This window comes from Poecile atricapillus, chromosome 2 (genome assembly GCF_030490865.1).
Source record: "Poecile atricapillus isolate bPoeAtr1 chromosome 2, bPoeAtr1.hap1, whole genome shotgun sequence".
NCBI classification, from domain to species: domain Eukaryota; kingdom Metazoa; phylum Chordata; class Aves; order Passeriformes; family Paridae; genus Poecile; species Poecile atricapillus.
Genome location: NC_081250.1, coordinates 83,415,398 through 83,439,879, shown reverse-complemented (window position 1 = coordinate 83,439,879; position 24,482 = coordinate 83,415,398). Strand labels below are relative to the sequence as shown.

Below are 24,482 nucleotides of genomic sequence, written 5' to 3'. Positions count from 1 at the left end.
TGGAAGACAAGCAGTCCTTCAGACTGGAGAATAAGTCTTCTAAATAGCTCTCTAAAATACAGAATTTTTAAAATGCCATGAAAGATTATATAGGTTGTCTGTGCTTTTTTCCAGTCTGCAGCTGTTGTAATGGCCTCAAAAAATGATAAGAACGAAAATAAAACAGCACATCATAGAGTGCAAAGGAAAGGTTGGAGGGAGAGACACACACAGAGAAGGGAGCACTAGCAAGTATTAGGGAAAAATAAGTCACTGTATCAAGGAATATGCTGTCAGGAAGAAATCAAAGGGTTTATAGACAAGACATAAGAGCTACACAAATGAGATTATTTGATAACTTGTTTTTCAAGATATTAAAGGAGCTCATGTTCTACCAATTATTTTTGGATAAATAAAGCATTCCTAATGCACCTACAACTATCTGTATTCTTTATTGCTTAGCTCAAAAAAAAATACCTGATGTCATGGTTTTAAAGCAGTAACTAAAAATTACTAGAAAACTTATTTCTTGCTGTGAGATATGGATTAGAACAAGAGCAAAACAGGCTTAAAACTTAAAAGGAATAAAGAAAGTTTATTAACGAAACCACAAGAATAAGAACACCAGAATAAACCTCCAGAAAACTCCTTTTTCTCCCACTACCCAACCATTCCCTTGTTCACATGACAACATAGACAAAAAACTTTGAAACTTTGGTGTTTAAAACAGTCCCAATTCTTGCTAGAGTCTTTTCATCAGCCTTTGTAGAGAAACAGAAGTCTTTTTCTGCTAATCTATGGAGTTTCTCACAAGAAAACTATTTCTGTTATAGCTTTCTACTTCTCTGATGCCAGCTGCCCAGAAAAATCTGCCATCAGATTTTCTCCTCTCATTTCACATCACTCTGAAGTGTGTATGGGTCAATGAGTCTAGGGATGTCATTTTTAAGGATGAATTATTCAAAGGCAAAAGTTCTTTTCATCTGTCTCTGTGAGCCTCCCTGGAAACAGAAGTTTTCTCTTTGCCTCAAGCGGCCTCAAATCTTCAACTATTACTTCTCCCCCGTCTCTTCCAGCACCTCACTGTATCACAATTCCTCCACCTTTTGCTCAAAATCCACACTTTGAACACTCCATTCCTCCCAATATACTCTGTCATGAATTAAAGGAGTTTTTATCAGAACACTATTGTCCATCTCCATAGCTTTAACAGAAAAATATTTCAGCTTATAAAGCATCTCCTTATTCTCTCTTCCCCATCTAAAACCTAACTATTTTCTTCACTGTCTTTGATAGTTTTATGATGTCTTCTTCATGCTGATTGTCTCTCTCTCTCTCTGGGAAAAAAGAGTAATCTTTAAGTCTCATCCAGGTAGTAAAAGAGTTGAAGTCTTGGAAAGCTGCAGATATTCATGGTGTCAGGTTCCAGTTCAGCAGCAGAAACTGCAAACCAATCCAGGCCAGCCGGTTCCGTTTCTCGCCCCCCACCCCCACCCCGTGGCCTTGTCCGGCCTGGAGGGGAGGGGGAGGAGGCCAAGACAGAGCCTTGTTACCTTGTCAGAAGCCGGAAACCAAAGAGAACAAGAGAGCCCTGGCTTTACAGCTTAAGGTGGTATTCACAAGTTGATCTCACTTCTCAATGGTCAAAACTGCTGTCAATTCTTAGAAATGACCAATAATTGGTCACAAGAAAAGACTCCCATCAGCATCAGCCTCTCACAGCTTTAACTTCCTCCCAGCTCCTGAAGCTATCTTAAAGGTAAAGTCACCCCATGATACCTGAACACAGTGGAAGAGATACCAAAGTATTTCACTTCTAAAGCAAGTGCTGTTAATAACTAACACACAAACAATTCAGGTTATGATAAAGGCAAGGAAATAGATTGTCAGAAAAAATCAGGTTCGCAATATTATCATACATGCATATCAGGCAGTAAGAGCTGCAAGATCTTAGTGTCAAATACAATTTTCTGTTTAGAAGGCCCTCAAGATACATAGAAATTCAAAATATAGTCAGAACCATCAGAGGTTGCATGCATATGAGTTCTGGTAACCCACAGTTTAAATAAAATCTCCCTCGGGATTCTGCTGCTTCTATCCCAGGCAGTATCCTCTGCCACTAGACAGGATAGAAGAGGCATCATCTCTTCCATCATAAGATGGGGCTATGCAATGAATTTCCTGAATCGTTCTCAGATTGTAGTCTGAAGATTACTGCTATTTCCAGTTTCTAACTTACTGAAGTTTGAATCTATATCCATAACACAATTTACTGGTTCAAGCAAACCTTCCACACAAAATGACATTCATATGTTTTTAGAACAGCAAAAATACCAAATTACAGGAAAGGTGCTACTAAGTCCCTTTCATAAAGTGATTTTTATCACCAGCTATTGTTTTAAACCAGGTCAATTCCATCAAGACAATATTTTCATGAGCAATTAATTTGATTTTCAAAATACAAATTTCAAAACGGACTGTTCTTTGGTTTTCTGGTTCTTTACTACTTGCAGGAATCTATACTCTTTTTTTTTTCAATTAATCCCCATTTTGGGAAGTGCTTTACTGATCATTTTCTTCTCTAGAACTGTAGATAACCAAAGGTCTCTGTGGGGAAAGCAGGTAGGGTTAACTTCCTTCATGTCTCTGAAATAGGGAGATAAATATGAGGACAAGGAGCCTGGGAATATGGATAAGCTTCTTGACACTGTAAGAGTAGCATCCTTAACTAGAAAACAGCTGTATTTCCACTCTTTTCCTAGCAGCTGTCTAAGAAAGAGTCCAAGATGTCCTTACTGTGGATGAAAAGTAGAAATTAACCAGGCAGCAATCACAAATGAAACAACTGGTAGGGAAAATACTTGGATGAGCACAAATAGTGCTTTAGGTTTGCTAATTTGAGTTTCCTGGCCAATGCACTAAATAATGTCGTTGGTTTAACACTTGCTAAAATCACCAGTATACTTAACTATTTCTTGCTGTGAGATTTGTATTAGGAGGAGGGCAAAACAGGCTTAAAACTTAAAAAGTATGAAGAAAACTTTATTAACAGAACTAAAAGAATAATAAGAATCAGAATAAAACCTTCAGAACCCTTTTCCTACCCCTGCCCGACTTCTTTTCTTTCCCAGCTGACAACGTAAAGACAACACATGGGATTTAAAATCAGTTACCACCTCTACAATAGTCTTTCATCAGTTCTTATAGGGAGAAAAGTTTTCTCATGCCACACCATGGAGACTTCTCCGCAAGAAACAGTTCTCTCATGGCTTTCAACTTCCACGAACAGCAGCTGCCCAGGGAAAAAAATCTGCAATAGTGAAGCTCCCCCCATTTTCACAGCTTTCTTAGAGCTGAGTTAATGGGCCATGTCAACTTAAGGGGTATTATTTTTAAGGATGAGCTGTTCAAAACCAAAGGTTCTCTTCATCTATCTCTGTGATCATCTTTATCTCTGGGAACAGAGGTCTTCTCTCTCTGGGGGAAAAGGGTCGTCATCACTCTTATTTGTCTCTCTATTCAAGCTTCTCATGGGATCACAGCAACTTCAACATCTGCTTTGCTTCATTACGGATGCGTCTGCTCACGTCTACAGTTTGAACACTCCATCCCCCCATACCTGCTCATTAATTACAAGGGGTATTTTAGTGTATCATAGTCCATCTCCATGGTGTAATAAATGGAATTGATTTGTGCTAACTAAATTGTAACTATTTGGAAAGTTATTATTAGAAGCAATCAAAAGAATCAGTGTTACAAGGCAGATGCACCACTTTACAGATGTTACATGTTAAGATTGAGGTACAGGATGTAGTTTGGAAGATAAATGATGTCCCAAGGAAAATGGCCTTGAGATGGACAAAATCAGAATGACTTTAGGCATTGGGCCTAAAAATCAGTAAATATGAGACTAATTAGTAGACTTACATAACACAACACTTAGTACACACACACAAACCTGTAGTTATCCAAAGGACAATGAGGAAGAGGAGAAGCCTTTGCCAAAAGACCACCAAAAGAAGACTGAAGACCCCCTAGCAACAAGTGAAGCATGCACCGTGAAGTATAGTGACGTAAAGTCAGAAAATTCGGAAATAGGAGGAAACTTATGGGAAACATTAATGAATATGTATAAGCATACAGTATATAAGTTTAGCTTGAAGTGCTTTGTTTTGTATGTGAGGCAGGGTGGGAAGCCCCCTCTGTAACCCGGTCGGTTTTGGACGTGAGGTGGGGTGAGAAGCTCTCCCCATTCCCCGGTTGGTTTTGCTTATGCTTTAATCATACTTAATTACTGGCAGATTATATATAGAAATCGTAATTTTTTGCTAAATTGTATTCTTTTACTAAACTGTATTCTTTTATACCAAATTACTATTCAATTTACTAAATTGTATTCATTTTTAATTAAAGTGCCATTAACCTAAGGGACCTAGTTGTCAAAATTCTAATTTCATTTATAACAATGGCCTTACCAAAAGAACTTTCAGCCCCAATACTAGGGTATCTCTTCATTCTCCTTCCATCTGGGACTTGACTCCTTCTTTACTGACCTTGGTGTCTTCATGTTGTCTTCTACATGTCCTCACTCTATCCTCTTCTCTCCCTTGAGAGAGGACCAAGGTCTGCAGGTCTCCTCTGTGCAGTGAAAGGGTTAATATCTCGCCCAGGCCTGCAGATGGCTGTGGGCAGTGGCCAAAGCAGTCAAGTGATGGATTTTCAAGCCATCAGGCCCCTCCCTCTGTTTGGCAGCTGCTGGGGCCATGCGGGCCACAACGGAGAGGTCGTGGGCCACCCCAAAGCCACTCCCGGGGCGCAGTGGACACCAGCTCAGTGCAGGTCGATAGCAGGGGCAGGGCTTGGTGTTGGCAAAATGTCAGCAGCTGTGGCCGAGCCCAGCTTTGGCCGAGGCCCTGCGAGTCTCCCGTCCCCCACTCAGGCACTGCTGGGGTCTGGCCCAACCCTGCCAGGCCACGCAAACCCCAGCAGAGGGAGGCTGGCCCGACTGCAACCCAGTTACCTTTTAAGGCTGGAAGCAAGAGAGAGATCTCCCAGGTTTGCCTGTCTTTAAAATGTAGAATTCACAGGAGGTGGACCCAGCTTCTAAATGGTTTAATACGTTGTCAGTTCTCAGAGCTAGCCAGTTATTGTTTTTTTCCAGGCACAAAGGAAGCTCTTAGCAGCTTTTCTCAGAAAAATAATTTCATGGGAGGCTTCTTCCCTCCTCACCAAGTACCAATTAATGCAAAACCAGCACAGATAAGAAAGCAGTGGGTAAAAAAAGTGAAACATTTGAGGAAGGAGGAAGAAACTCCATTTGCTTCCAGAAGGATAAAAGGACTTACAGCTACACACTGAGAAAACAAATTAATATATAAACCTTAAATAATTCAAATTATCTTATTTTTTAAATCAAGTGTCTTTTTGTGACAATTGATAGGTAATATTATAAAGATGTTTCATCCTTAGTCTGTGATGCTGAAAATCCTGAAAGGGTGAAGGAAGAAAGATTGGGGTTTGAGAAATATAAAGCTAAATATTTTAAGTGTTTATTAAATTGTAGTTTTCAATTAAATGAAATTATTAAATTAAGTTTTCAACTCATGCAAGAATCATGACATTTCCTGCAAGAGGTAATTAAAACAACAGCAAAAAAAAAAGCTCAAGGAAAATACAATGTATCCAAGATACTGTTAGACTGCCAGAAGAATAAAATTCATGGTTTATCTTCTCCTTATTGGTAGATAGGAAGAGTTTGAAAATTTTACTACCAGTGTGTCATGGGGTTAGTTTACCTTTAAGAAAGTTAAAGTTGCTAGGGACTCCTGGGAGTCTTTTCTCCTGACCAATTATCGGTCATTGCTGAGAATTGACAGCAGTTTTAGCCATTGAAAAGTAGAATCAACTTGTGAACCCCACCTTAAAGTGTACAACCAGAAGTCTGTGGTTTGCTCTTTGTTTCTTGACTGTGAAGGGTGGTGGAGCTCCGGCTGGCCTCTGGTTCCCTGCCCAGGCCATGCGGCCAGGCGGGGGGCCGGGCCGGGCCCGCCGCGTCTCTCGTCTCCCGGCCGGGAGATGAGGCTTGCCCCAGGCCAGGTCGGGCTGGGCCGGGCCCGGCCCAATCTCTGGTTCAAAAGCTGGAGGTTTTGCTGTAACTACATTCACTAGAAAACTGCCGAGTGAAGAAAGAAAAGAGCTCTGAGCCTGCAGCAAGCAGAGACAGAGACTACGCTCTCTAAAGCAGCTATAAAGAACTTTCCATCGCAGACGGCTCCAGCTCCTGTTCAGCAGAGATCACCGAACCATCTACAAAAGCTTGGGCAAGATTTTAACTCTTTCTTATCCAGATGAGACTTGCGGATTAATCTTTTCATCCAGAGAGAGAAAAAGAGAGTGATCAACATGAAAAGAGACTTTATAAACTACTAGTGGCAAGAAAGAAAAGAAACTTCAAGAAAGGTAGAGAATTAAGAAGATGCTTTAATTAAGCTGAAATATCTTTCTGTTAAAACTATGGGGATGGACAATGAAGTCCTGAAAAGAACTCCTTTAATTCATGATAGAGTATGAGGAGGAATAGAGTGTTCAAAGTGTAAATTTGAGTAAAAAGTAGAGTAATTGTGGTATAGTGAAGTGCTGGGAGATTTGAAGCCTTGAGAGGCAATGAGAAAACTGTTTTCTAGTGAAGCGCACAGAGACAGATAAAGAATACCTTTTTGCCTTTGACTAACTTATCCTTAAAAATGCTATCCTCAAACTCATGGCCCATAACACATTTCAGAATGATGTGGAATGGGAGGGGTGGGCTTTGATAACAGCAGCTCTGAGCAGCTGATATCAGAGAAACGAGAAACTATAACAAAAATAGTTTTCTTGTGAAAAACTCCATAAATTAACAGAAAGGAACTTCTGTTTCTCTACAGAAACTGATGGAAAGACTGTAAAGAGAATTGAGATTATTTAAACCATCAAAATTATAAAGTTTTTGTCTCTGTTGTCATGTGAACAAAAAAATGGTAAGCAGTGAGAAATGAAAAGGTTTTTCTAAAGGTTTATTCTGATGTTCTTATTCTTGTAGTTTGTCAATAAACTTTCTTTATTCCTTTTAAGTTTTATGCCTGGTTTGCTCTTATTTTAATCCATATCTCACAGCAAGAGATAAATAATTCTTTTTTCCCCTTTTTGTTAATTACTGGTTCAAAACCACGACACAGTGTTAATGTCAGCAGCCACTTCTAAACAGAGACACTGATTCTTCGTGTCTACAATATTCTTCTCATAAATCAAGTCACATTTTGCAAGGTAGAGTATTGAAATAATTCCTAGCTTCTCTTATGCAAATTTTACAGGGAATTGAAAGAAGTAAGCTTCATTTAAAAATGGATTTTAAAATATAACTTCAAATATATAAATAATATATAAATATATAATAATATATAAAATTCACTGTCAAGCCTTTTTTTTTGGTAGTTACAGTAAACTCAGTTTGTCATAGTGAATTAAAAGATACTGTTTAAGAATGGAAGAAACCACTTGATCACCTACCAAAAGACATCATATTCCACTCTGCTGCTTATGTGCAGAAATCAATAACACCTTTTACTATAGCATATTTTCTACAAAGACCCAAGCCTTGTGTCAAATGCACCAGGAGAAGAAACATACTTCCCTGGGTAGAATAACTCCAACTGCTAATTGACTCTTGCCTGTCTTTAGATTACAGCTATTTGCTTACTTTTTGTTTCTTTTATTTCATTTATCTCTTCTGAATTGAAATGCTCAAAATGAATAGCCCAAATGAAAGCTAGAATTGTACCTTAACAGACAATATTGTCTGTGCATTAAAAAAAAAATTAAAAAAAAATTAGGATCTTTAAGCAAATTACTTCTCTATCTTATTTTTGATAAACTATGCTAAAGGAGCCCTGATGGTGCCTTTATAAGGACTTCACTGCCAATCTCCAAGATTAATTCTTCTCTGCTCGCTTTCTGAATTCTCTATGTCTCCCTACACTCTTTCAAACTTAAAAATGTGGACAAAAAGGTTTTACTATTATTGTAGCATCGGTCTCATCAATTTTGAATGAATAGTCAAAATCACCTCTTTGCATCATGTTGTACATTAAGTTCAAATAAAAATCACCTTAGAGGTCTTAAAAAGCTTCTCTACCAGGATCAGCAGATAACTCAGAGTCAGTTTCCAGGATATTAGTCCCCATTACACAGACATGCCTAGCATTTGGCTTCATTAAAATACCCTTTACTTAGAATGGATTCAGCTTTTCAAGTGATCTAACTCAGTCCTTAGGAGTGGTCTTACATATCACATTTCAGCACGTGTCTTATTTTTTCATCAGCAAAGTTATGTTTACTTCAGTGTCACTCATGAAGATAGTTAAAAGGCAGAGTTGAAACCCAGCTGAAATTCACAAAAGCTCTTCATTTTGATGTTTCACTGTTAATGACTGCTTTTTTTCAGCTAAAATTTCTTAGTAAATTAGATTTTAGATCAGCTTTAGGAGTATGGTATATTGTTGATCTCACCAATCCTAACAGGAGCAATGTCACATTTGGTCCATTGTGGTTCAAAATGGCTAACACCAGCTGCTCCAGAGAAAGGATTAAGCAGTGTTAAAAAGTAGTTATGCACCAAACTGCTTCCATACCGACACTTTCAGAAGTTAACTTATCCGAGAAGTTCAAAGGCATATAAGCTTTAATAACACTTCTGTTACTATAGCTGTTCATATACATACATTAATAACCATTCCTTGGCTTTTTTTAAAGACATTGCAATACTCTTAGTCTCGGTAACATTATATGGCAAGAAATTTCAAATGTTTTGTACTACTGTGTGCAAAAATATAATGAATCAATTCTGAATTTTCTACAGTTTAGTTCCACTATACCTCAGGGGTTCCAACTGTAGTTTACTGCCAGAATCCAAAGTTGGTATCTCCCAGAAATATCTAACACAATAAATGCTACAAAATGAAATAATTTGGCTCTTCAGAAAAACATCTGGCAATTTAATTCAACAATATTAGTCCCTGAAGGAGCCGATGAAACCACTCACTAGCCTATTACCTGTTTTTGCATATGTTCAGATTATTTTGTCATTATCCATGGTTAGCTACTCATCTCTTGGACTTGGTCTTAGCTCTCCTGATTATTTCTGTATATATACTGCCTGCTATGGATAATGATAATTTTATTGGCCTCCATAGAGTTGGTGTCTCCATTTTTTCTAGGCTATTTGGCTTAAGTTGTCTTGTCACTGCAAGCTCAGTCTAACCATTTTTCTGTATGGTCTGTATACATCTACAAAACAACTATCTATCATGTGTTCCAACTGTGTAGGAATTAATAATGCATGACTGTATTATAAATATGCATGTACTATGTCTGCAAACACAGTTAACCATGACTTAAAACTAAAATTTTAACTGTTGTCACAAAAACGTGAGTTTTAGTCTAAGGATTTTATTTATTGGAATAAAACTAGAAATTTTGAGAAAACCATCCTCAAAGGAAACAAACCACTAGATATTACAGTGTGCTTTGCATCTTTAAAACTACCAATATTAAAACTGTTGCAATTAATTTAGTTAATGGACTGCTACTTACCTCTAATATTTGCATTTAGAAATTTTCAAATAATTCTGAGTTTATTTCAAATTATTTTCATTGTTGACCTTAAGCAGCAGCCAAGCACCAAGAGCTGCTCACCCATACTACCCCTTCACCAGCAGGATGGGGAAGAGAATAGGAAAAGAGAAAGTGAGAAAAATCATGTGTCAGAATACAGGCAGTTTAAGCAGTAAAGGAAAAAGAAAGAAGATTAAACCCAAAACAAACAAACCAACTGAAAACCAAAGGTATTCAACCCAGATAATGCAAAGGCAATCCCTCACCTCCTCCCACAGGTAGACATGCTCAGCCACTGGTAGCAACAGCTACCTCCTCAAGAAAGCTTTTACTGCCAAGCATGGCTCTCTGACGTTGAATAATTCTGTTCAATTTAGCTCATCTGTCCAGGTCGTGTCACCTCACACCCTCACATCCTCAGCTTACTCACAGCAGGGAAGTGGGAAAAGAGAGAGCCTTGGCACCACAAATACTAATCAGTGATAGCCAAAACACTGGTGTATTATCAACACTGTTTCAGTCACAAATCCAAAACACAGCACCATGAAGGCTGCTATGAAGAAATTTAATTTAATTTCAATCAGATGCAGTACACTAAAACACTGTGTAAAACATAACTAGAAATTATCTCAGCTCTGAGTTCAGTGATATACTGTCATATTTTGCTGAAATAATGTCTCTTGCATGTTTTTGTCATTGGTTGTCAGCCTAAATTGTGTGCTGATTTTCTGCCATTTCATGTAAGAAGAGACATACATACCTCTGCTACACCTCCTAGTCCTAATCTCTTAGACATTAGACAACATTTTGGCTTCTGCACAATCCTGACACCTCAAAGGCTCAGAAGCAGTAAAGGATAGGCAGCACTCCTGCTTGAGCTCAGATCTGTGCTTTGTGAAAGCATCTCTCTAGTCCAAATTCTTTTACAAATCAAATACCAGCATCCTGTGATCCCTTCAATAATCCCAGCTGCTTGCTCTAGAGGTTTTGAAAATTCATTTGACTACTTTGACAACAGAAAGTTTGACTGCCTTTGAACCTGCTTTCAAAGACAAAGTTATACAAGTCAAGCTATTGCCCATGGAGTATTCATGTTAACTTTGACAATGATTGATACCTTTCATGACCATTTCCCAGATCCCTTATGCCTACACTTCACAATTGTCCTTAATGATGAATGACAGTCATCTGCAATGAATGACAATTTTCAAGTAGTCTCATCCCCAAAGAAATAGCATTATCATCACATATTCTTGCTATAATTTATCAAGCTGAAAAAATATAGAGTCTCTGATTACTCAATTCTTTATTAATGTAATAACTTGAATAAATACCACTTTATACATTTTGAGATGCAGATGGGAAAGTATATCAAGTTCTTAGGTAGAATATACTGTCTTCATTACTTTAGGAACTGTAAATCTTACTCTTTAATGAAAATGTAATGTGGAGAAGACAGATTGTTACGATTTGAAGTTAGTTCAGATGTCCTAGCTGAGTCTTGAGGAAATAAATTGACTGTTAAAAAATAAGGGATATTCAAAACTGTGTTTTGAATAGAAGTCTCATTCTCACCACTGACAGAAGTGGCAATTTAATTTCCTTAGTGAGGTCATTTCAATTTTTATACACTTACATTTTCACTGATTCAAGAGGGACTGGAATAGCCCAGCAAACAGACCCTTGGAAAAAGTCATCAATTCAAGCTTTCACTTTGTGAGAAAAGGTCTCACCTTAGGCCACCATTATTGGCAATGATTACTTATTACTGGCAGATCCAATTGAATTTATCTTAACAAATGAAGAAAGCTTGGCTGAAAATTGTTATTTCTGTTACAGTAACATTAAAGGGCCACAGATCAGGACTTCCCTGTGCCTGTACTTTATAGAAACAAAATGAAAAGTACTGCACACAGAACAAATTGTTTAACATCTAACCAAGGAAAACTGTAATCTAAATGTCAATCTTCAAATAGAAAGAAACATGATAAGTATATGAAAATCCCATAACCAATGTGAAAACATTCATCAGCTTGATGGACACTAATATTAGAGAACTTGAGTCTCGGATTTTGTAATGGTATCACCTTATAATCATAAGTGATGATTAGTAATTCTTCTTATAAAAAGAATTTTTAAATGAGAAAAATTTTCCTGAGTTTTCAGAAGTGTTCACAAGGACCTCCTCCCAGGCTTGCAAGGCAGATAAAGTATGAAGGGTTTTTCTTTAAAGCTAGATGTAAAAGAACTTAAAATAACATGCCACTTAAGAAGATGAATGATCTCCTACTACAAGGGGAACCAGCTTTTCCTTTTTTTTCTTTTGAATTGTACATGGATGAACATGAATTTACTTTTCTAATAGCTTAGAGATTTTATATCTGTGGTATATGTCTGCAATATTTATCCATTTTCGGTATGAGACGAGGATAATTAGTTTCCAGGGACTGGTACGAAGCAGTAAGCAAGTGCCACTGCAGTGAGAGAATGGTTGTGTGCACATGTACACAGAAGGATAGGAAGATGACTGTGAAGTGATAGAGATAAATCACAGCAGACATATAAAAAGCTATGACCCAAGGCAGACACACAAAAAAGGAATTACCAGATGGTAGCAAGCAGTATTCTCCATTTGCTTGTGAATTCCTCAACTTTGGGAACTTCATGCATGCTTTCATTTGTATTTTTGATCTTTATAAATCTAGTTGCTTCAGAAGGCACATCATATTTTACTTACAGACTGATTCAGCAGCATTTGTATGGTCCAGGTGTGCTGCCTGTGGAACACAGGCCATCTTCTCTGAGTCCTGAAGGAGCTTCAGAAAAACCTTTAATGAAAACAGAAAGAAATAATTTAGAATCCATTTTCTAAAATTATTATTTATATATATATATATATATATATGAAATATATATCATATATATGCATGTGTGTATATGTAAATGTGTGTATATGTATGTATATAGGTGTGTATATGTATATAGGTGTGTGTTTATATATATGTGTGTGTGTGTGTGTGTGTGTGTGTGTGTATCTCCTAAACCATCCAGACTGTCAGAAATTACTACTGACTGCTGTAACCACCTTGCTGGAATATGACTATAAAATTAGTCAAGCTCTCTGGTGAAAATCTTGGGGATAAGTGAAATGAAATATGTGTCAATAGATGGAAAAGCACCTATACAAAACACTGCTGTCCAATGAACAATACTATCTGCAAAGATTTTTTCAATAGACTGTCTGCTCTTGATCAACTTTTTATCCTCCTAAGCCATGGTATATGTTGGAACTCAATTACTTCAGTTTTTAGCAAGGGAACAGCTTAACTCTTCTGATGCTCCAGTTAGAAGTCTATGGGCACAATTAGAACTGTCACCAAAGAGTTCTAGTTGTACTAGTACATCTAAATCTAATGTACAAAATCCTACAGAACTGAGAACCTACAGATTCCGGGGAATTCACTGTGTGAACTAGGGACACTCAGGAAAAGTTCCTAGATATGCACAAGCACATGAACTATAAGGTTACTGAAAGACATTTAAAGGACAAAGCAATCATCAGAGACAACCAAGGTGAAAAAAGTCTTGTAAAACTAATACTACAGAGTAGATTGGGCAACAATGCGTGTTTTGTAGCAAAACATTAGTGTGCATACCCCAAACTGGGTAGAGATGATAGGATCCTGTTACATAAAATCACCATGAGAAAAACTGAAATAATTTTTTTACAAAAGCAACAATCTAAAAATATGCACTAGATTGAAATTGAAAGGCTTGAATTTTCTTAAGTAGGGGAACACATGTCAGAAGGGACTTATAGTTAAAATTATAAAAACCCAGCAGAATTCACCATCATGAGGTCTATTGAAATGATATATACACTTAGCCAAACAGCTTTGTGTTCAACCTACTAGTTCTTGCTTAAACCTGTTTCACAGTTCTGTCCACATAAACCCCTTTGAATTTCACAGACATGTATTTAATTTACCTGTACCTCAGCCTTACAGAAGCTTGGAACAGCTTTCATAGTGAGCATTATTCACATACTCCCCACTTCTTGTAAGCTCAAACTAAAAACACAATTAACATTTTCTTATCTTAACCTGAACTTCAATTTAAACAGTGATCTAAGAACCTCAGATAAAAAGAAAGAAAATAAAAATTAACAGAAAATACAGGTACCTTGAGCATCTCTAATTAAACAGAAAAAGAACAACCAAATTTTTCTTTGTCTTGATGAAAGATTTTTTTTACCTCTCTGTTTGGGTTGAGCTGCAGGATAGATTATACCCACAGTACAACTTTCAGAAATCATTAAGAAACCTTTTATTTCTTCCCATAAAAGAACCTGATATCAGCTATAACAAAAAGTTCCTTGTTTCCAAGGAACTCATACAATACTCAATAACAAACAGTCAATGTGAAGTATTTCATAGATCTTGAAAGATATTTCTTGACTTTCTAAGGTCTGAGAGTTACAAAAAAAACATATTTTGCTTAGTCAATATAATTGCCATTTAATAGTGGTTATTGATTACATTTGTTACCTGCCAGCTTTCAGGGAACAACTTTAGCCATTAACAACTTCAAGGCCAGAAATTCCTGGCCTGATATTTCTGTATTAGACCCTGGAGGCAGATCCTGACAGTCTGAAGCCACATTCTAATTTGTTTTCCTGGACCTTCTTGCTGATGGCTCTGAACACCAATTCTGTAAAGAAAACCAAACTAACCTGTAACAACTGAATCGTAGAATCACTGAATGTCCTGGGTTTGAAGGGACCTTTAATATCATCTAGTTTCAACCCCTCAGCCATGGACAAGAACACCTTCCACTGGACCAAATTCCTCAGAACTACATACAGCCTAGTCTTGAATGCTTTCAAGGATGGGACATCCACAGCTTCTCTGGACAACCAGATACAGTGACTCACCATTCTCACAAAATAAAATTTCTTCCTAGCGTCTAATTTAAACCTACTCCTTCTTGTCCTGTCACTGCATGCTCTTGTAAAAGAGCATGTCTCTTTGTCTCATAGGCTTCCTTCAGGTACTATAAGGCCAGAATTATGTCACCTCAAAGCCTTCCCCTCTTCCAGCTAACAATCCTAATGCTCTCAGCCTTTTCTCAGGGGAGAGGTTCTCCATCCCTCTGTTCACCTTGGTGGCCTCCTCTTGACTCACTCCAACAGCTCCCTGTCCCTTTCTGCTGGGGACCCCAGAGCTGGATGCAGCACTGCAGGTGGGGGCTCAACTGAACAGAGCAAAGGAGAGGGGCAGAATCCCCTCCCTCACCCTTGCTGGCCACACTGCTTTGGGTACAGCTCAGGAGATGTTTGGCTTTCTGGACTGTGGGTGTCCACTGCTGGGTCATGTCCAGCCTCTCATCCACCAGCACTCCCAAGTCCTTCTGGTCAGGGCTGCTCTCGATCTGTTCATCCCCCAGCCTGTGTTGACACTGGGGGTTGCCCAGACCCAGGTGCAGCACCTTGTACTTGGTATTGTTAAGCTTCATGAGATTCCCATGGGCCCAATTCTTGATCCTGTCTAGCTCCCTCCAGACAGCATCCTGTCCTTCAGGTGTGTCAACCATTTGGTGAGACCACAAAGTACACCTCTGTGGCTAGGACAATGCCTACAATACAAAACATTGCCTGCACATACTTCAGTGTCAAAATAGCTGCAGACACATTTTCTTATTTCATCTCATTTACTCACTATAGAGACAATGTAGCTATACCTTTAAAAAAAAGAAACATCCACCAAATGCTTTTCTAACACATCTGTCACGATCCGCAAGGTGGGATTCGTGATGTGGTTCTTTTATTCAATCTTAGAGTACAAAAGATTATCAGCAAACCAGGGACTTAAACAGCAAAACACGCTTTATTGAGTGCTCATCAGCACTAATATGCGATAGAGGGAAAAGAGGAGAAAGCAAAGCATAAGAAAAAGAGAGTAAGGGGATTATAGCTACCAACGTCAAAGTCCGCTTAGCCATCCATCAACACAGAGTCTTCTGTCTGTTGGGGAGATCTCAAAAGAAGGTAAATTTGGGGTGTAATTCTGTAGTCTTCTACAAAGTGAGGGGCACAAGGCCAAAAACAGGAGATTGATGATCATTGTGATGAATTCCATTACACAGGGGGCAGGTGCAAACAGAGCAAACCATGTCTTGCAAGTCTTTGTTCACCAGCAGGAACAAGGGCAATGTGTCGTGGAAACCCATTGCGCAGGATACAACGCACAAGCCTTTGCACGCCAGCAGGAACAAGGGCAGTGTACCGTGCAACTACCTGCAAACAATCACTTAGCAAACATCCACCTCAGCTAGGCCCAAACCCCTATACCAAGTCCCTTGTGATATTCAGGGTCTCAGTCTCTGTCCTTGAGACAGTTGTGAGACAGATGAAAGAATCTTCGGACCATCTCTTACAACATCTTATGCCTATTGTAGCTTCATTGACATGTACTCTGATACAGCTATAAAGGCAGAAAGCCACCTGCATTGCCCAGTCCTCCCCATGGTATCCAGTTTTCAAACATCCTCTTAAGAATGGGAATCATTAGGGACTACACTGTACAGAAGGTATGATAATTTACCTGATGTTGTACCAGATATTGTAGACAGAAGTAGTATTAGCCTAACAATGTTATTAACAGAGTGAGCACCCTCCGAAACACACAGGTATGGAAAAGTCAGGTTTAGGCACCATGATGAAGAAACAGTATATTCTTGCTGTATCTAAATGATGGTGTATTCTAGACCTCAGCAGAGCATCCTTTCCCCACATGCCTTAGCAATTCCTGCTTGCTCAGTTAGTCAGAACATGGTGTTAATGACAGCAAGGTTGTGGGTTCAATCCCCATATGGATCATTCACTTAAGACCTGGACTTGATGACCATTTTGGGTCCCTTCCCAAATGAATGAATGTGAATGAAATTCACATGTGAAATGAATGAATGTTCTGTGAAATTCTGTAATTCTGTGAAATTCTGTTTAATTTCTGTTTTGACTAGCAAGTCGGTATCTGACTTGTCCAGATGGCTGTTAAGAAAGACTGTGCATCTGGTGTTTCTTTCAAACCACCAAGTTCTCAATAGGTATAGGAAGTGCTTTTTTGTCCTTGAGCAAACAAGTATGGCCAAATGACAATACTGCAGTGAAAAAAATGAATATGATTGTGCCATCATTAAAAGTTGTTGGAGCACTCTGCATCTCACTAGAAGATGCACATCATTTCAAGGAGGTATATGGCTTTCCCTGGAAGGTTTTGATGCAAACTTTCAAGTCATTTCAAGGAAAAGAATTTAAAAGCAGTACTCAACAAATTTTGACACATTTTATTTTGAAAAGATGTTAAAATAATTTTGTTCTCTCCTCAAAGCAAATCAAGAAAGCAATAAGCTTTGAAATCTCCAGAGCTACCAGAAAGTGAAACAGCATCCTCCAGAGAACTCTTAGTATATGCTTAATTTATTTAACTACCTGTCTGTTTTCCTTTTGGTTCTACCAACACTTTGGATTACAAGTATAAAATACACAAATACAAATGGTTGGAAAAGATATATAAAGCCTATATTTGAGCAAATGTAGTATTAATGAGATTTAAAGGTGTCAGAAACTGATTTGCTAGAACTTTAAGATTCCTTCGCAATATGAACGGAGTCCATTTCCCCTCAGTTAATACGATTTTTAAGAAGTGTTAGTGTCCCTCAGAATGAAAAAAAAAATGATGACTGTATAGGAGAACAAAAAGAAAGGATATAAAAAAATTATAACACATTTCCTCCTTTAAGACTGGGGTTCTTTGTTTCCAGATTTAATCGCCTGAATAGAATAAATAGTGCTATTATGTGCTACCCTTGTAGTTCCCAATGCAAAAAGGTTTTTGGTAAGAGAATAGAGAATTGAGGTTGTAATGACAACTAATGATGTCATACAGAGATGACAGAAATTGACCCAAATTATTGCATTAAATCTTCAAGCTGAAGAATGATACATTAATATCTAATACCACATTTAAAAATGTTTTTAAACTCCCCCTTCACAAAACAGCTAAAAGGAAGCTCTTAACTGAATCACAGATTCATCTCATTGAGGAATCTTCCTCATACCCATGACAATTTTACATTTACTTTATACATGCCAGTTCTGCAAAGTCCTGTGTTATCCCATGCTGATGTAACCTAAAAGTATTCTCAATATATACATTACCTCCAAATCTATAATATTTGGCAGTGAACAATATTATTCCTTATACCATATTAATAATCTTATATAAGAAAATCAAATACTTTTCAATAAATTTTTGACTTGCCTCATAGAATTGTATCTCAGGAATGGAATTTTTTTCATAACATCAAATAAAATGTTTATTAAACTTGTAAGCTATGTATGATAGGAGACATGATAGTCTCCTATCATCACTTGAAGTGAAAAAATTATTTCTAAAAGATTTTGTAGTACAGTACTTGGATAGTGATAGTTTAGGGAATCTTGTTATTTAGAAATTATAGATGGGGTAAAAAGAGTCCAAGGGAACTAACCTCTTGTTGACATGGCTATTTACAAATAGCTAAATTCAGAATGATGAAGATGTATAACACAGTCTCTTCCTCTGTGTATATACATGTACATATATGTGTGCGTATATGTTCATATATACATATATCAAATACTTTCTTTCTTGGTATACACAGAAAATATTCTTTAGATATTTCATCACACAATATGACTAAGTCCTAAGCTTCAGATCTAGTAAGTTGGAAAGCATTCTTTGCAAATTTTTTTCTGTCCAAAGAGCCACCTGAGCTGAAACACCAAACTTGAAAGTTCAAAGTTTCTTCCAATGCTATTGGTTTAGGACTCTCATAAAGTCAATGACACATTACATTTCCCTTAAGTTAATGCAGAAATAAACATTTAAGGGTTACATAGTTCATCAGTCTTCACATTTGATTCTTGAAATAAAAAATACGTCATAGTAGAGTGGGTGCTGAAATTAACAGCAGAGTAAAACTACAAAGAATGGATTTTACCTGATTTGGAAGGTTCTGGTTTTTTGTTTGCTTGCTTTTTTTTTCCTCTTTTGAAAACATGCTTCTCACAATAAACTGTGCTATATAAAAGATTCTTTAACCAAGAAAATTACATTAGACAGAAAAACTACAAGTACCTCTTCCAAGGTTGTGTCAGAAATACCATAGCCAGTCACATGTAGATGCTGAAGGCTTTGATCTAAAGCTTGAAAAAGACCTTTAAAAGCAGTCTTATCTGCCCTTTCTGGGATCACATAGGTCAGCTCAGTCCCACTGTTCTCTTTCAAGAAGGCTTCTGGAATATAGTTCTGTACCAGAGATGTGACCTGTGCAGTGTGCTTAGCGTCTTTGATTTCAAACACAGAGGGCTATGAAGAAAGAAAGATAATCATGGAGAAAAAAATAAATATTACCAGGAGTATTGGTCTTGATATTAGAATTCATGCAGGAAAAATTCCACTGGTGGAACTGCATCACAGCTGGGATACAGAGACTACCTCCCAGGAATAAAGGACAGTGAGATAAGCCCCGTTTCATCTAAATACTGATATTCACCGTTTTCAAAGATGCCATTCATCTAAATAACAATAATAATACCACACACTCAGAACAAAGAAGAAAGCCAATATAAACATGTTTTCCTGGTTCTCTAATTATCTATGTCACATATTATTTCCTGTCAGGGACATACATCTCCCTTAAAATACACTTGGCAGGCACTCTCCAGTTCAGTACAGTAAACTTTTAACATACCTTTTTTATGAATGTTAGACTGTGTCCCTGGCCATATGTCTCCCTCAGACAAGAGGGAGAGCCACAGCACCTCAGATGACCACGTTGCAGAATGGCAATGTGATCACTGAGCACCTCAGCCTCATCAAGATGGTGAGTGGTAAAGATGAGTGTGCAACCTGCATGAGAAAATTGGTACATGTCTACAAAACCTGGTTTCTAGACAAACCCCTCACAAGGGTCCTTTAGCCTTAAGGAAACATGTTTTCAGGACTCTTCAAAATCTTAATTACAGGACACAGACAAAATCTGCTATCAGAATTACAAATTAAATTAGATTCACTTCTAAACTTGCTTTGCCCTGTTTTATCCATAGCAAACAGTATTAAGGCTTTAGAACCTCTAGCTGTTTTAAAAGCTTAAGAAATTCCTTAAAAAACAACATAACATCAGTATTTCTTTCAATGGATCATTCAATGTTAGTTATTACAGCTAATTGAGTGCTCACTAGATGAAGACTTTGCTTCCCACAATCAATTTAAAAAGTAGTGTAGCAGACTGATTGTTGAGTATATAAATATTATAATATACACTAGAAGTATATAAGCAGCTATATACAAATGTATGCAAAATGGGAAATGGAAACCAGAAAGTAGTTTTGAGAAGCTGAAGAGAGGGAAGAAACTTCAAGTCAGGACTTAGAACTAAGCTTAGTGGGTTTTTTTAGACTGAGCCTCTTTCTGTAAAATAGCAGATAATTCTTGTAATGCCATTTGACTTGCCTTAAAAATACCCAGTTCAGCTTAATGTTTCCTCAGAAATTAATGTATTTAGCTTCTAATAATATTTTCACTACACTTTGACTATCCTGAATAAATTTATTGGGGAAAAAAAAAAACAGAAAAGAAAATAAGAAGCAAATTATGCACATAAGCTTTGTACCAGCTTTGTACTTCAGAAGAACATCCCAGATACTACGGCGAGAACATGGGTCTACTCCGCTGGTGGGCTCATCCAGGACAACGGTCTTTGAGTTTCCAATAAAGGAAATGGCAACTGACAGCCTCCTTTTCATTCCCCCAGAAAGGGCTCCAACAGGTTCGTACTGATGTTGGGATAAACCCACATCTTCCAGAGCTCTGAAATAGGAGTACAGAAACAGGACCAATTTTGAAAATGTTTTTCTAGTCACATTCTGTCCACTCAGAGAAGACCTACTGAAAAGTCACTGCAAATGCAAAGTGATAAAATCACCAACTCTGATTATATACTTTGGTGTCAAAAACAAATAGGAAAATAAATATTTCTACCTACAAAGCATAAATGCTTATCATCATCAGATGCACAGATCCTAAATAAATATTGTAAAGAAAATTTTAAATTAAAGCTAATAAAACAAATACTAGTTTGTCCAACAACTTCAGTACACTCCAGATTATAGCCTCCTTAAACAATGATAAAGACTGCTGGTTTCATAACTCAAGCAGTGCTTCAGGTTTTGCAAACTACTTAAACTACTTAAAAAACACTGGAAATGCCTGAGATTTTAGGAAATGTGTAGTCATTTGAAGTAACACCACTCTTTTTTTTTTCTTTTTGAAGACATTTACTTGTAAAATAAACTGATTAGCAATCCCTGGGTAGAATAATACTATCTAATCAAATCTAATATAATTCCAGTGTGTTAAGGACTGGGAGATATCTTATAGATGTTTCCAATTCAGCCCTTGCCCTCTGATGCTGATCTTGCATCTGAGCATGGTATGGAAACATGATTAATAAAGGCAATACTATAAGGCCTTTAACTTACTTTTCATCACACTGAGCATCCAGCCACTGACCTAAGACCTTTCAGCTACTATCAGCTTGGCAAGAAATACATGGAAGGCTCAACAGTCTTAAGGTAAACTCCTGAATCATTCGGTAAACATGCAGTCTGTAAACCATGCCATTTACCTCAGAGAATTTCTCATTTTTAAGAAAACAGGTTTCAACAGCAGTTCTATAGATATATAGCGAAGAAAATTATTCTTAATCTCTTTAGAAGCCCACTTTTTTTTAATAAAAAGCTTTTGTTTCATTATTTTTTTCTTTTATAATTTCTCTGAAGTCTTTTAAAGCATTTGTTGCCTCTAAAAATATTTTTTCTTAGTAGCAAGGCCTGTGGAGTTCTGACTGTTCTTATTAGTTCCATTAGTATGACAGACTGCTGCTAGAATTACAATTCAGAAGTCTAAGTACCATAAGATACAGAATATTATTTTGCATCAATTTTAAAACATTTACTAAGTTTGTTTTGTTTCTGTAGTTCTAGAGAATTCCTTCTGTTGTTTCTGGGGAGAACATAGTGCCCCACACCTGAGTTTGTTCAGATCAAAATTTAAAAGTAACATGCTTTTATGATAGCTACCAAAAAGGAAAACCACTTTACCACAAATGCCTCTGCATTTGCCTGATTGTACACTTAGGGAGAAGTCCCATCAACTTGACGTTTCCCTTGAAGCATGCCCAGCCCTTCACAGAGTCTCATATGACGCAGAAGGTAAACAGAAACTATTTATACTGCCTCACTGTTTGAAAAGCATGTCTTTTACTCCTGAGTAGAATAAATGCAGTTTGCTATTAACGAACCAGATTTCAGCTTGTACAGTTTACTAGTTAGTTTAATATATAGTAGGCAAAAATAAGATCATCTCCTATAGCAAAGAAGTATCAGCACAAAAACATTAGCAAATGCCTTAAACCTGACAAATGGCAAATCCTCTGAGTTCATTTCAGAACTCTTGTTTTTCCTATTGGATTTTTAATTTTTAAACCTCTTCATTTGTTAAAAACATTTCAAGGCTGAATTTGGCAAAGGAAAATGAGGTGGCCTATTTAAAAGGATTGTAACAAGTACTGCCTTTGCCTGGATTTTCTGGTTTTCTAACCTTCCTTCCACTGCAGGTAGAGGGAATGGAGGATAATTAATACATTTTGTTGATTTATCTAAAAATTCATGGCAAGCACAGCAGTTTTCTTTCTATCTGCTCTTCCAGCAAGGATAGAGGTAAGACAGAGAGCATGAGGTGGAACCCCTGCAATTTCTACAAGGCTAACCACTTCCACTCCAGTGAAAACATCATTATTTGATGGTTCTGTATACCAGATTTTTAAACATTGACAGTTCCACTAGAAATATATTCCTAGTTAGAAACTAGGAAACCTACTTTCAAGCCATGATTTCAGAACATGAAATATGATAAAAACTCTCAAAACCCTGCAGTTTCCTTTTTTTTTTTTCTTGCAAGTTTTGCATTTTCTCTTTTTACTTGGGTGGCTTGCACTAGTCATTATCAATTTACTTCACAGATTTCAGGAAAGGGAAGGAAAGCTTACCCATTGACATGCCCATTCAACTGTTCTTTTGTCCACCTAGGTGCCTTCACTGACCCGTAAAGCAGGAGATGTTCTCGCACAGTCAGTGTGTTGAACAGGACATCATACTGGAGGCAAACACCCAGCTCTGTCCTGATGGCAGCCAGCTCAGTCCGTATATCCTTCCCATCAACAATAATGGTACCAGAGCTCGGTGGATACAGACCAGTCAACAAGGATCTTATATAAGAAAAGAAAAAAAAAATCAGCAAGATAACATACAATTAGCTCATCACTTAGATATCCTGAGGCAGGTTCTAGCATCCTTAGAGCAACATCAATTCAGTTGATTATAGTTATAGAAACATCACTAATATTTTGGGGTTGGTGTTGTTGGAGTCTGAAATACAGACTGTGTGCCCTTGTTTTTAATATTTAGTTCTGAGATCCAAGAGAACACTGAATTTCATATAATATGAAATTCATGAGCATGTTTTCATGGTGATACATGAAAACAAATGCTAAAGTTAGATAAGAAAAGTAAGTGTGTAGATTAGAAAGTTTCTTAAATCACTGGGTGAAAAAGTAGTTTAGAGAACAGGAGACAAGATGGAAGATTTAGGGTGTTGTCCCTTGTCTTTCTTCTTTCTTCTTCATGTTCTTCTCCTGAGGTTTTTGGGTAATAGTGAGTGATTGGATAGAAAATGCCGCAGTGCATCACAGAGGTGATGGGTCATTGGGTCATTAAGAAAAATAATATACGTGTCTATTGTTAATGGGATAAAAATAGGTATAAAGATAAAAGAACTGCGTAGTTCAGGGCCATTTTGTGTATCAGACATGAAGTGTGCCACAAGGCCTTGTTTGTACCATCAGAAGAAAGAAATGTACCAAATTGCAAAGATTAACCTTGTAACCAGCCTGAAGAAACCTGTTAACTTTTGTGAGGATCCTACAATAAACACGAGAAACAAGATTCTAACGAGCTCGAGAGTTTACTTCGAATAATGAGAACTGAGATAAGTGGAACTCCCCACGAGGGAGGATCCCAGAGAATTCAGCCCAGAGAAGGCTGGGAAACTATAGAAAGGCTGTATCTGCAGAAAATTCAGCCCAGAGAAGGCTGGGAGATTATAGAAAGCTGTATTCACAGAGAATTGAGCCCAGAGAAGGCTGAGAGACTAAAGAAAAGATATATCCATAGAGAACAGAGCCCAAAGGAGGCAAAGAAAAGAGAGACAGAGGTAACAGGTGTAGCTATTTTTTGCTTTTGGTGGCTTTTTGGGTTTGGTGGGTTTTTTCGTTTGATTGGTTTGTTGATGGGTTTTTTGTTTTGTGTTTTGAACATGATCTCAAGAGTTCTTAATTTCCCTTCCTCCAGAACAAAATCAATTTATTTTCCCAACCAAATCTTGTTGTAATGCATTTAGAAAAAATGGTATAACCCAAGCTGTAGCCCTGAAGTATAGAATGTAAGCTTCTCCCCCCTTATCTCTTTCTTCCCAGTTCTCCTTATTGGCTGTGTGAATGTAATCCACCCTCTTTCCCCTGCCTTCAAAAAGATGTGTGTTATCAATATTCTTCCTCTTTCCCTCCTGCTCTCTTTCTCCATGGGATCCCAAGAACATGGGATCCCTGAACTTCCATCTCAGCAAGGAAAAGAGCCTCAGTTTAGTTCCTCTGTTCCATGCTATAATTTCTTTCCTGCCCCCTTGGCTACTGCA

At 37.5% G+C, this 24,482-nt stretch overlaps 1 protein-coding gene across 1 annotated transcript in view; it reads right to left on the bottom strand.

Annotated features, from left to right (window-relative positions):
• ABCA13 (ATP binding cassette subfamily A member 13) overlaps positions 1-24,482 on the bottom strand; it is a 199,052-nt gene that overhangs the window by 87,748 nt on the left and 86,822 nt on the right. The window contains exons 29-33 of the mRNA XM_058831117.1: positions 22,780-22,998; positions 20,344-20,540; positions 19,423-19,580; positions 18,807-19,037; positions 12,365-12,455 (exon numbers count right to left, since the gene is read on the bottom strand). Of these exons, the coding sequence (XP_058687100.1) occupies positions 12,365-12,455; positions 18,807-19,037; positions 19,423-19,580; positions 20,344-20,540; positions 22,780-22,998 (896 nt within the window). The remainder of the gene's footprint in view (positions 1-12,364; positions 12,456-18,806; positions 19,038-19,422; positions 19,581-20,343; positions 20,541-22,779; positions 22,999-24,482) is intronic.